The sequence below is a fragment of the Agelaius phoeniceus genome, chromosome 5 (genome assembly GCF_051311805.1).
Source record: "Agelaius phoeniceus isolate bAgePho1 chromosome 5, bAgePho1.hap1, whole genome shotgun sequence".
NCBI lineage: Eukaryota > Metazoa > Chordata > Aves > Passeriformes > Icteridae > Agelaius > Agelaius phoeniceus.
Genome location: NC_135269.1, coordinates 20,433,955 through 20,447,784, shown reverse-complemented (window position 1 = coordinate 20,447,784; position 13,830 = coordinate 20,433,955). Strand labels below are relative to the sequence as shown.

Sequence of the window (13,830 nt, the reverse complement as noted above, 5' to 3'; positions counted from 1 at the left end):
CCTTTGTAAAGACCTCCCAGCTTGAGACTGAAATTTTTGGCCCTGTCCCATCAGAATGCCAAAGTGTCTTCTGAAATCTGAGGAAAAAATAATTAAGACCCAGCAGGGAAACATAAACCGTTGTGTAGCAGAACAAAAGTTAAGGCAATCATATATTATTGGAGTTTGCTGTACCAGGACTATGCTATGTCTCTAAGCAATTAAGAAATTACAGTCTGAAAAGTTAACATTTTAAAGTTTTAAGTGCTAAACATTCTGCAGTACTTTGCTCTTAGGATGTAAGTCTTTCAAAACCTTTCTATTTTGTCCTGCAGTTTCAGAGCCCGGCTGCATTCTTGGAAAGGTCAAAGCAGTCCGTGTACAAGGAAGATTTCACATGGCCAAGAAGCACATCTGAACACAAACCGGCTCACTGGGGAGGTCAGCTTCACATTTTACATGCATCTTACTTGCAACTCCCATTTACATGAAGTGTCTAGAAAACCAAACTCTAAAACGAGGCATTTCCAAAGACCTATCCTGTGCTTGGCACTACGCTTACTCTCCTAAACCACAACAGGTCTACTCTTCCCAAGGACAAGAAGAGAGAGATAGCTCAACAGCTACTGTCTGAAAATTAACTGTTACAGCTGGCCTGGACTTTCTCAGGTTCTAGAAAGTAGATTCAATGACACAGGCACAGAATTTTCAAATTACAAGAAAAATCTGGTAGAGTTGACAGGCTTGTCTCTTGCTTTAAAGCAGTTGTTTTTCTGTCTTTTCTTGTATAAGGAAACAAATAATCTTCAAACAGTATTTTTTGTCTCCAGTAAGACACAAGCTGGTAAGGCCTGGATTCCTCAAGACCTTTGCAGTCCCACCCTGCAAGGCCCCAGTATTTCTGAAATACCATGAGATTTCACTTAGACATTGTTCCCATTGTACTTTTGACTCAACTCCCCTGATTTCCCAGTATACAGATCAGAAAACATACTTCCAAATTACAAACTTAAGAGGTTTAGACCATTATTCCCCTTTGCATCTAGAATTTGGTAGAATTAGAATATGCTTTCAGGGTAGGTTGCAGTGAAGCTCAGCTTAAATGTTTCACAGATAGGTACATTTTCCTGATACTGAGAGAAATCTTTCCAAGAGAAAGTCATGTCAAACTCATCTTTCAAAGTGTTTGAATTTTTTTTCTCCTCTGATATGCTTATACACTACACTTGTTATGGTTTACTGGTTAAGGATGCTAAGATAAGATTGGTGGTCCAGACTTCAACCTATCTTTTACACTTTAAGGGTGTCCTTTACACCCCAGTAACAATCTGTGGAAGTCCCTACATATCAAAGATTTCAAATGACACTTTAACATATTTCAGGTAGCACAAATTATTTCTCTTCAGGTGTTTCATGTATTTCAAAACTGGCATTTTTATCAGTGGTTCAGATAAGCCTAACAAAACTGCTACTGTCTGGGAGCCAGAAGCAACTGATATTACTGAGATTCTGAGCCTCAATAATAAACTATATTCAGGCTACTCTTCAGGAGATGAATGCTGTATCAAACAGAAAACATATACATATATATATCAATGACAGATATCCTAGCAGGTTAGAGAATGATTCCAGAGTACAAATGAAATAAATTAGCCAAAAAACATGGCATATATCAGCAATATTATTCCTAATTGCTGGGATTTAATGGTTATACAAATAATCCTTTCTCTCAACTGGGCTAACAAACCACAGCCTGAAACCACAATCTGCTTATTTAAAATAAAGCAGCAGCTCTCTTCAGAGGACTGGGGTGCTGGGATGAGCCCTCTGTGTGGGTGCTGAAATGAAGGAAGTCACTAGCTTTATTTCTGCTCTCTCTCTGAAAGAACAGAGCCCTTGTTTGCTCCAGCCAAACAACCAAGCAAAAGTAAAGTATAATTAAGGTTCACCATAACAAACCCTGCTCACAATGACTCACATTTATAATTATCCCACCAGCAAGAACCAATTTTTTTCATTGGTAATTAGCCCTGGTTAAAGCAAAATACACAAGGTTGACCTGGATACAACAAAGATTATTTTCTTGCTTTTCTCAGTACTTGATATATTGTGAATGCACGTGTGCATTCTTTCCTTTTTTTTTCAATTTCCTGACAGTTTTTTTTTTCTTTTTAAGTGTCATTTGAATATCCTTAGTGTGAAATAATCACTACAAAAACACTTTCTACTGATATTTAGCATAAATGAGGCATTGCTATTCTAATGCTGAAAGTTTTGAGAACTCACCAGAACAAACAGCCAGCTAAAATAAGCATTAATCCAATTCTCTGGTGTATCACTTCCAACAACATTAAACTGTACAATCAAAAAATTAACAAGGGTACAGAAATCAATCTACTTGAGCCAAAAGGGCTATTACTGCCCACGTCAAGAAAACAATTGGTGTAATTCTGTATTTCCCCTGTTTTCACCATGGATTTTCTATGTTTCTGTCCTTTTATGTGAGCACAAAGCAAGAGAGGAAGAAGTACAGTTTTTAAACACTTCGATAAACCTTGCGGAGGGGACTCCAACTCCACTCAGACAGATTGTCACAGTACATGCATTAGGTGATCTGGATGTTAATTGTTAGAAATATTCTTTTCACAGTAGAAAGATTAAGGAGTGGGTTAAAAAGATTATGGGTAAAATGTGTGTTGGGGGGAGCTCATTTCTGAATCAGAACTTCTGTGCCTACTACCAAGGAGAGGAGAGGTGTCAAAATGAGGTCATGTCATAGAGCACAAACAATCCTCAAAGAGCAGTGGCAGAACAGAACTGCGGCCACAGTGCTCCTAGATCCAGCTGTGATGACCAGCAACAGTTGGTTTTGTTTTGAGGTTTGTTTAGACTCTGTGTTCCTATGCTAGCTGTACAAAATTTGGGAGGACTCTGGCTCTCGGTCCACCAAAGAACTTTGATAACTGTCAAAACCCCCCAGCACGGAGTTCCTATTTACATTCTCAACTCAATTTTAACACATTCAGCTGGCTACAGTACAAGGCAGAACAGTATATAAAGGGCTATGCTACTTCACAGAAGCAAAGCAGAAAGTACATTATACAGTAGCAGGCTTTTTTTGTAATATTAAAGTTTTTGCTTCATTATAAGCTTCTACGACAAAGCTCTCACCCACCTATATCTGTCCCCTCAAATATTTCCTTTTCTTTCAGAGGTTAGAGTAATAATCAACACCCAAATCCTCCTTTTCTTACTCAAGACTTGTGTTATGTCATATGGGTTGAAGCTGCAGGGCACAGTTGTGCTGTGAATGTACAGCTTGCTTTGTGTACCCACACCATCCCTTACACAGCAGTGAATGTGCAATATGGGGGATTACTGGCAGGGAAACTCTATTTTTTCATTCTTCAAATTAGGCTTTTAGACAGTCACAGATGTACAATGTGTAAAACTGATTAGGTTTTTATGTCTTAATGGAATTAAAAAGTCCAGTTTAGAACTATTTCTTAACTGTAGAAGCCTTTGATCCTCTGAAGCATTATTTTACCAACACATTAAATGCAAACAGTACAGACTCTTGTATTTTCATCTTAAGTATTTCTGAGATTTTAAGCTACAACTGTTAACCTTGCACCGAAATGTCAATATTCAACTGAGGTCTTTGCAGCTGCTGTTGTATTTACTACCTAACTTCCTCTCAGTCTTACAGTTTAACCTGCAACATATGGTAAATAATCTATACCAAAAGTGAGGGGTTTTATTTCAATTTAATTTTACTGAAATCCTGAAATCCAGTTTGGTCATTAAGTGCAGCTCTAGTCCTCCAACAAGATGACTCATCTAACCCTGAAAGGGAGATTTCAGGACATGTAGTGCTCTCCAGAATAAACATTACTATTTCAGGACCTAATACTTGTCAGGGACACTGTATTACAGACCTCATTCCAATATCTGATGTCCACTCTCCACTTACTTGTGCTTTCACACCTTTCCTTAGCTTGATGTTGCATAAAAAAGAGATTTCAAAAAGAAAAGACTGTCCAAAGCTGCTGGCACAGCCCTGTGATGTGATCAGAGGGGGTGGGTCAGTGTTGACAAGTACAAGGCTCTCCTTTCCCAGTTTGAACCCCGGGCTCCCTTCACTCCTCCAGGTTTTGACAGTCAAGGAGTGATACGGAGGACTTGGACATGAGACCTTCCCCATAGCAGTGTTGGATGAGGAGCTGCTCTGCAATTTCATTATGGAGAAAGAAAGCAATAAAGGTAGATGGTAACTTAAGGGTTGGGGTTTGGAGCTACACTACATCACATCTCTTCACAAAAATAAACAGAAAAAAGTATGTGCAATGTTTCAGGAATACCCTCTCGGTCTCATCTGATCAGTAAGGGTAGAGAAAAATCATCTCTGCCTCTACATATTGCCACTTATGGTGGCTTTTTAAAGCAGTTATTACAAAAAGCTTCCGCTGTTTGCAGGTACTTCAGACAGAGCAAAATAAAGCTCAAGTAATCTGCCAACTTTTAAAATTTACTTTTATCTAGCTGCTTATTCTTTGAGTCAGGTGTTTTGTCATAATAAACTGAAACAAAGGCTTTTTTTATTGCTCAAGATATTCAATGGCTTTTGTGTTCCTAGCATCAGCAGGAACGTCAGAGGATTGTATCCAAGGAGCTAAATGTGCAAGACCTAGGGTCAAAGCAGCTGAATACACCAACCTCAGAAAACACAGACAATGAATTGCAAATGACACTCAAAACAAAACGGGGAAAAAAACCTTCACACAGAAAACTACAAAAGAACTCCACAGATACTGAATTGGCTTTCTGTACACACTGATCCTGCTTAACTGTGTGTGGTAACTTACCAAGCCTTCTGAGACTAATAGTCATAAAATAGAGACTCAGGGGTGGGGAAAAGATAATGGGATGGGGGAGAACTGTAAGGAAAAAAGATTGCGTTGCTCCTCTTTCCACCCACCCACCTTTTTTTTTTTTTTTACATTTAAATAGAGAACATGCATCTTGCTATTTTCAGTTTTCATGTGCTCAACATGATGTTTCAGCATAAGGCAGTTACTTTGCTATTAGTTCTGCTGGAGAAGTCTCACAGAAGACATAGTGTTTAAGCTTTGAACACACAGCACAAAATACATGGTTTAGTAAACCTAACTGAAGTGGCAGTTCCTTCATGAAACAGAGTTGTGCTACTGTAGCTCCCAACTTGAAAGCAAGCCATCAATACAAGCCATGAAACCAGCCTGTAGAGCACCAGTCTGAATGCAGCTGCCTGAATTGATGTATGACTGCTCAGGCTCCTCTGCCTTGATCACAGGCCATAGACTTGGACACTGTAATGCTGATTTCACTGAGTATTAAAGAAAGGATTAGAACTTAACTGCTGTTGATTACCTCCAGCAGCAAATTTACAAAACGTTTGGGTTTTAATGACCAGATATGACACTGTCAAATTAAATAATAGGTAATCAGAAAATTAATTTTGTTTCAGTGCTCGCCCTCTTCATCCAAAACAGCAAAAGCAAAAATATCTAAACTAAGGCTGTGGAAAGTGTTCAAATTATTAAGAACTCTTTCACAGTCTTCTTATTCTCTGATGTCAATGTTAACTATTGATATATTTATTTTTAGGACACTTACTTAACCAGTCAAAGAAATGCTCCTCAGTCTGTGCTCTGTCTCTCTTTGTGAGAACAATTTTTAACTCTTTTTTGTCTGGAAACCCACAGCACATTGCAGCATAAAGAGAAGAAAACCCCACTCTGCCAATCCTGCTGATATGCCGAAAACTTGAAGGTCATGATAATTTCCAATAAAACACAATAGAAAATGCAAAAGTGTCCCAGTTTATTAAAATTTTCTTTTAAGTGTTAAGAATTGCAGATATAGTCTTCATTAAGTAAAACTAACTGATACTTTTCTCACATTAATCTTTCCAAGTTTCAGAGGTAAACTTTTTTTTCTCAAAGCTAAAGAGGTGCTCTTTTACTTTTCCCAGCAAAGCTTTTATATGAATCAGGAAAAAAAGAATTTTTGTTTGTCACTTTTGCTACATAGCTTCAAAAATACATAACACTTCAAAGACGAATAAAAAGTGAAGTCTTACCCATGGCTTGTTTCCCCATGGCACACTGGTAAGTGTTTCTTGGGGACTGGTTGTGGTGAGGATATGGAATCAGCCCAGCACAGACACCCAGAAGTGTGAAAGGCTCAATCTCCAAATGGGTTGTATCTCTTAAAAGAAAGATTGCCAATTATGGCAGGCTTGTTAACAAACAACTTCAGTAGAATTCATTTAATTTAGCAGTATCTCATAACACTTCATATTCAATTCTGTTCAGGAGAATGTAAGTCAGTAGGACCTCAAAACACAGATTCACTACAGGATTTTTATTTTTATTACAAAAACCCAACAACTTATTTTGGTTATAAGTGTTTCCACATGAAAAGAAATGAAGGAGAAATAAATCAAGGTTTATGAAATTCCATAACGGAGGAAAAGCCTCCAGATAATGACAACCTGAGGGAGCTCAGTAAAACAATAAAACATCACTTTATACAGTAAGACCCAAAATGCCTTAAGGAATGTCTTCTCATGTAATGAGAGTGAGCCCTCCGCATCAAATTACTAATCTCAGAGATCCAGAAAACCACTGGGGAGATGGAAGAAGGAAGGGCACAACAGATTCAGGTATTAAAAAAACTGTTTTAGTTTTCCAAGGTCAGCTATATCAGTTAAGGAGAAAACATCTGTCTCCAAACCAGACTCACTGCCATAGGTACATGATATAATACAACACTATTTGAAAAGCTCTGCAAATATTTTGGAAGTGATTATGTTGTAAAAAGACAGTACTGATGAGAAGTAAAAAGACAGAGAAAAGGAGTAAAGACAGAGAGACAATTTCTTCTATCTGGCATGAGCTTCAGAAGAGAAAGTCCATGCTCAGCAAAGACAAATCATAGCATGCATTGGGATGCAAGTGGAGAGACTAGTAACTAAGAATGAAGTGTACAATAAAGTTTAGCTGGAGCAGATATGAATTTAAATCTAGATATGTAATTAGGATGTGAGGAATTACAAAATACAGATGATTATAACTAAACCTATTCAAAGCCTATCTTTCATATCCTGGATCTATTAGAGACCTTGGGTTTATGCATACATTGCTTCTCCCAGACATCTAAACCCAATGCATTCTCAAAATATCATCTTTAATGTTTGACTTCTCTTGGAAGTCTTTTGGAAGACTTTAATTATTTAAATAAACTAATTTGATTACTTAACTTCAGGATCTTGCCAAGGAAGTGACAGAGAAGTCTTTATTATAGCAACACTCAAAAGACAGCCAAGCACTGTAAGCTAAAAAAGGCTAAGGAATTATGCACAAGCACATAGAGACTGAAGACAAGTGCAGTAGTAACTTTATAGATAAACAATATATGTACTACTGGAAGAATAATGAAATCTGAAAGCTGAAAAAAATAGACCTGGAAATCCTGAGGATTAAGCCAATGAAACTACCTATCAGTCCTAGAAATCTTTATAAATCACAAATACACCTGAACAACCTAAAAATCACCTGCTGGCCAGAGAACAGCCACTGTTTTTTCTCCACTTGATAAAAAGTAGCTATGTTATCTAAAGCCTATCATAAGAAAATACTAATGGAAGAATCCAAACTGCAGTCAAGTAATTGCAAAATGGTTTCAAGAGCCAGAAGAAAACTGGAAGCAGAGACTGCTTCCCCATTCAGCAGAACTTCACAGAACTGGTGACGCTTTTCAAACAATAAAACCAGAAGCTTGACACTTACTGATAGTGAAGTTTGCAAATTTCTCCAGAGGATACAAGTGCATGGAAATAGATACACATTTGCATATAGGGTATTCAACAGATGTCTTCTTCCAGTGAGGTCAATCCTATTTCAACCAAAGATAATCCTACTACCTTATGAAGTATTCCAGAGAGCTAATGGGAGACATTCAAACTTTACAGGGCAGTCCAATCTCTGCAGGTCAAAAAGGCCACTGCCAGAACCAGGCCCAAGAAAGGAAAGGCAACCTCATAAGTTCAAAAAGCAGAGTTACAAATGCGTAAGGAAGAAATGGAATGCATTAGAGTCAAATACTCCAACGAAAACCCCTCTAATTGGATTGGAAAGATAAAGAGAGGACACTGTAGCTAAAAGAAGCCTATATTACAAAAGCAGGAATGCTACTAGGATACTTCAGATAGTGGGTTGTATCAATGGCATTACCAGAACAAACCGTACCAACATAGTCACACCATTTAAAATGCAGGATGGTCATCTGGGGAAAGGGGGAACTCAACTCAGCTATTCAGGATGTAGGAAGTATCATTACCAAACACAAGGAGCAATGTGCTCATATGATGCAAGCTCAGATAGTTATGGCACAGTTAGCCACTGTTAGCATTGAAGCCAAACTCAAAACAATTGATGGACAATACAAGAATCTTCTGAGCTTCCTGGGATTTGCTGAGGAGTCCTTTCCTCACACTGGTCCACTGGAAGTTCACTTTCTCCTCCACTTTTAGACTAAACAATGATTTCATGTGATACATTCCCATTAACCTTTCTGAATCAGTTGTCCCGTAACTTAAATTTTCAGCTCTGGTGCTTTGTGGAAGTTATTTAATTTTGGCAAAAATGACAGCAACTGTGTGCATTCTTCTTTGCTCATGTATATAGAACTCAGTCAAGAGCATGAAAGAGTAATCTCTTAAAGTGATAAAGTCTTCAAAAGCCTGGGTAGGAGCAAGGCAATTAAATTAGCAGAGTTAATGCACTACATTTAGCAAAGGTTAAAGATAATTGAAGAGCTCACCCAGCTCCACTGAAATCAATGGTGTATTTCTATTAGCTTGCAGGAGTACTTGACCAGGACAGATTATTTAGAAAAAGAATTTTCTGCATAAATCTACTCATCAAACATTCACAGAGATAATGTCTAGCACTTCATATTCAAGCTTCAGTTTACAGGATATTGTCAGAGAAACATTAAGAACCAGTTAAAACCATTAAAAAGATAGGAGGACTTAAAAATTTAAAAGAATCCTTCCTTTAATGTGAGCTCTTTAATCACAGCCGGAAGACAAGAGTAAAAAAAATTGCAGGAGGTGCTTCAAATATGTGGAAAACATAACAGATCTGGAAATCTCTCTGAATTAAAATCACATATCAAAACTGGTTCTAAGATGTGTGGTAAAGAATACACAGAATGATGCTGACATTTTTATTGGGGCCTGTTGTACATCCAAAAGTCAAAGGGAAGGTCTCATTCCAGCATTTCACTTAATGTAAGGTGGGTGTCTAGGGTCCCTTTATGGCCAGAAAAGAAATTTCCAAACAATCATGATATGCTAAGATAATCAAATAACATGTGGAACCATTTGCCTTCTGGATACCTATTGGATAAGATTATTTATGATGAGCAGCCCAATGAGCAGAACAAAGAGCCACATCCAGAGAAAGAAAGGATATACCTTCAAGATTTTAATATTTTGAGAGGTAGTAGCAGAAACAGCTCTCTCAAAATCTGAACCACTTTTTGTAACTTCCCATGGATAATTTAGGATGCGTGCAGACAGATTTCTCTCTTTAGCTTTCACCTGGAGTAGTTTCAACCATTATCAAGGGAGCAGTGTGTACATGTGAAAACAGTAACATTATTTATATGTCTGCATTTCAGAGAGTTACCCTATAAAAGTTTTTCCCGTACCAGTTACTGAATGCATACATACTTATTGATTGTATTTTCATACAGGGCAATGTTACAGTCATTTTCTTCATTCACATCCAAATATTCGACGAGGCCTTCATGCAAGAAGTCTTCAAAATTCCTATAGATAAATTAAAAATTACACTGGAAGTACTGACCGTATATTTCTGCAAATTTAAAATACTTAGTACATATATTAAAGGAGTGTAATATGTAAAGCTAAACGAGATAATACTTCTACATGTAGAGTTCTGTGCATATTACATATTGAAGAAAAATGTGTTTTTTTTAATTATTCCTGTGGCCCATTCACTGCATCACAGTCTGAGAGATGAATGCTACTTACTTGAACAACTACATAAAATCTTCCTATATGTACTTATCATCACTGTATATACAGGCAAATATAAGGATAGTCACGTTCATTTTTTTGATTTGTGGAATTTAATTAGACCTAAATTTAAATGCCTTTGTATTAGTGTGTTTTTTTTAAAAAAATACATTAAGTAAGAATTTGCAAGGACTTTCAAAAACTCTGAATGTGCCCAGTTTAGGGTGGTTATGTTGGATACTCCTGTGAGGTGTTTGATTTTTCAATCAGGAGGATGATTGAAAGGTTTGAGGCAGTTCCACTTGCAGAAAGATGAGGCTGTAAGATGTATTTATTCTGTATACTCACCAAATCTCACAGCAGTTACAAAGTAAGAAAGTAAGAACACCAGCCCTAATTTGACTTTAAACAGAAAACCTCCAGTACAAAGATTATGAACTTATACAGGAGAGCAGACTTCTCTAACTAGCTAACCCCAGGACTGAAATACTGACTGACTGAAGTATCTCCACACAGTATTTACTTGGTGAAGATCAATATGGTCTACTTGAATTGTGTACCTGTAGCCCTGAGCCAGTTCTTCCATATGCTTGTTTGTAACTGCAGGTTTTTGCTTCTTGACAATTATGTAAGGCCTGAAATAAAATTAAAAAAAAAAAAAAAAAAAAAGATAGTCATAGCAAATACTTAGGCAGGTAACTTAATTTATTCTTACACTAAGAACTCTGCCTATGCAAAACCTATTCTATAAACTGTTCTTAAAATTTATTGGCCTTTAACTGATAAAACCACATAAATAAAATCCGTAACTATTCAGATCTTAGTTTGATATAACTTAAAATGTGTAATAGAGAAATCAAGACTTAAATTTTGAGGTGAAAGCCATTTTTTCCCCTTTAAATTATTCAACTAAAATTTTGTAAGTTTTACCTACAGATTTTGATGATGGCTTTAAAAGATTTGAGATTTCCCAAACTACAAAGCTAAGAACAGCATTTAGTACTGTGGTTTTTACAGAACACTAAGTTCACAGTTTGTGCTCAAGTGTCCACATGTAAGGCTGCATTTTGCAATTGCCTACATGCTGTCAAGTACAGGCATTTACTGTGGGTAATCTCTGATGAATCCATAAATTTCAGTAGCACATGGATCTCTGAAGGCTTTCCTACCACACAAAAACACTGACACAAAGGATGGCATGCAAGAAGGCAATGTCAAGGGCTGTTGCTATTTGGACAAGTTGCTTTGATAAAGAGCAGCAAATAGCTACAAGATACTTGTGGAGTCCCCTCTGAAGTCTAAATAACTGTTAGAAGACTAATAAGCACTTTTAAATGGTTAATAGGGATATCTGAACAATTACAGGGTGAGGGGTGCCACAAAGCAAACTTGGTAAAGCCTTGCAAATCCACATGATTTCCCTTGCTTTTATTTTAAAAATGGTCAGCTTTACTGCCATCTCCCAAATGACACATATTAGCCCTGACTGGAAAACTGATTTCTCTGCCACTGAATATGGCCCTACTCAGGATCTCCTGACCAGGTACGATTATTGACGGTTTGTGCATTTACTATTTTGGAGCCTCTGACATGCCTCAAACTGCATTCAACATGCTCTGAGATTGAATTAATGAACAAAGTAGTATGCCACCAGTAGTTGTGACTGCTGCTTTGTTGAAGTGAGCACAGAATATGCACACAGACAGTCAATGCTAAAATACGTATATATTCATTAACCCATTCTGTCTCTTCCAACCTCTGCCTATTTTGAATGAGGGCTTATTTAAGGAGAAAAGAGATGCTCAAGTCTTACTGAATTTGCTTAAATCTGTTCCTGTGAAAGTCTTAGCCCAGTGCATAGAAATTTATAGCCAGTTCAGTAGTGAGGTAATTCTGATGAGAAGTTTACCTGCACAATCTTCCTCCATCAGAGGAAATGTAGACACATCTGTCAGACAGATTTGTAGAGATGGAAACAAATTCATTGATATAACCTGCTCGACGCAAGATCCGAAAGGTGTTGACTAATTTCTGGTGATCACGTATGACACCTAGGATGTTACCTGGTCAGAGAGAGAATAAATACCTGATGGATCCTTTGCACATCCAAAAATATTTACAAATTCTGATCATGTGTGGCATGCACAGAATTACTTCTGCTTCTTGTAAATAATGAGTTGCAGTAAAATCCCCCTTCTCTAACAGGAATAGGAACCAGCTCTTTTTTCCTCTCAATTCAAAATTGTCAGAATTTCACAAGTCATCTACCTGCATGCTTCCAAACAGCCTGAGAAACCAAATGGTGTGGCTCTTCCAGCTTTCTCCTAGTATGTTTTTGCTCAGGTGCCCATTAATCAGTTGGTACACAAGATAACAACTCTCAAGCCTGCAATTTCATCTGTACTGAAACGGATTCAAGGTTTCCAAGAACAGACCAAGGAATGGCCCTGCTGCCTTGTCAGAAATTTTGAAGTCCTGATATTTTGATGTATTTGATCACTCACACCAGCACTAGAATTTCTCTTTCAGGTACTTAGCTCAACTCAGCTATCTTAGCAGGGCACTTCAGCTCATACTTGTATATTCTGATGCACGATGAGCAAACAAGAGAGTAAAATTCATTTAAAGAGTCACTTGACCAAAGTAATCTTATAATATAAAATAAACACCTATGCTCACATTTTAAAAACTTTAAAGGAGAAGACAAAGGATGATAGCTTAGGGAGTTTACAACACAATAGAAGGGTCTTTACAGCTTTAAGAATTTGTACTTAACAGAGTATCTACTTTCTTAAGTCATAAGTTTAAATCAGGATCAAGTCAGCTATCCACAAGTTCAAATTTTTTATGGAACGCCAAATCAGTAGATTGAACAGTAACTTGGCTTGTCCCACTTAGTACTAGTTCATCTACATCTGGGAACAGACTATCTTGTTCTGTACTCCAAACTGTGCTTGTCAAGGAAGAGTCTAATATTTTGTCTCTGCACTCCCCTTTGGACCACAAGACAGAAGAGAGTGCATGTGGTTTCACTGAACCTTATCTTTAACACACTGCTAGAGAAAAGCAGAGCAAAAGAACATAGTTTGGTCAAGTATTGCTTTTATGTTACCAGGAAAAGGCAGGGTTGAAGAACAACCACTGTTTAATTCAAGGGTAAATGGAGAACTTACTCATGGTGACAAACATTACACACTTGTCCTTGGAAGTGGATGCTACTGATAAAAAGGCTATTTTGAAATCACAGCTACAGTTTTTAAATGTCAGTATTTTGAAATCTGATGCCTTAGTACCTGTTGGTTTAGAAATGCTAGAAGATCAGTTGTAAAAGAAATATGAATGTGCAGATGCAAAGCACATGTACCAAAACATCCCTTTAACAAGACAGGCCTGTTTTCCATGGTCTAATTTTTCTCATCACACACAAAGCAGGATGCCCCTTCAAAAGTATGTTTAAAGAGAACAGCATTGCTAAAATTCAAAAATAATATTCTGATCTTTCCTTTCTGTTTCTAAAGGCTCTTTAAAATGCACGAATATATATAAAACATATAAAGATTACAGAAAACTAAATGCTTTCTGTAAAGGAAGATCTGAATTTGTGAACTTATTACAATATTACATATTACAAATTCAAGTTATTTTCTTCTAAAAGTACTTTATGAATGTACCCTCCTTTGGCCAATATCTAAAAAACAAACAAACAAACCCCTAGTTAAATGTCCATATTTTTGTGCCTATTTATGCAAGTGGGCTTAAAA

At 37.1% G+C, this 13,830-nt stretch overlaps 1 protein-coding gene across 2 annotated transcripts in view; it reads right to left on the bottom strand.

Moving 5' to 3' along the window:
• Positions 1 to 13,830, bottom strand: part of POLR3B (RNA polymerase III subunit B) — a 72,641-nt gene that overhangs the window by 28,534 nt on the left and 30,277 nt on the right. For both annotated transcript variants that reach the window (XM_054632119.2, XM_077178474.1), the window contains exons 16-19: positions 11,979 to 12,132; positions 10,630 to 10,704; positions 9,761 to 9,859; positions 6,101 to 6,228 (exon numbers count right to left, since the gene is read on the bottom strand). In XM_054632119.2, coding sequence (XP_054488094.2) covers positions 6,101 to 6,228; positions 9,761 to 9,859; positions 10,630 to 10,704; positions 11,979 to 12,132 — 456 coding nt within the window. The remainder of the gene's footprint in view (positions 1 to 6,100; positions 6,229 to 9,760; positions 9,860 to 10,629; positions 10,705 to 11,978; positions 12,133 to 13,830) is intronic.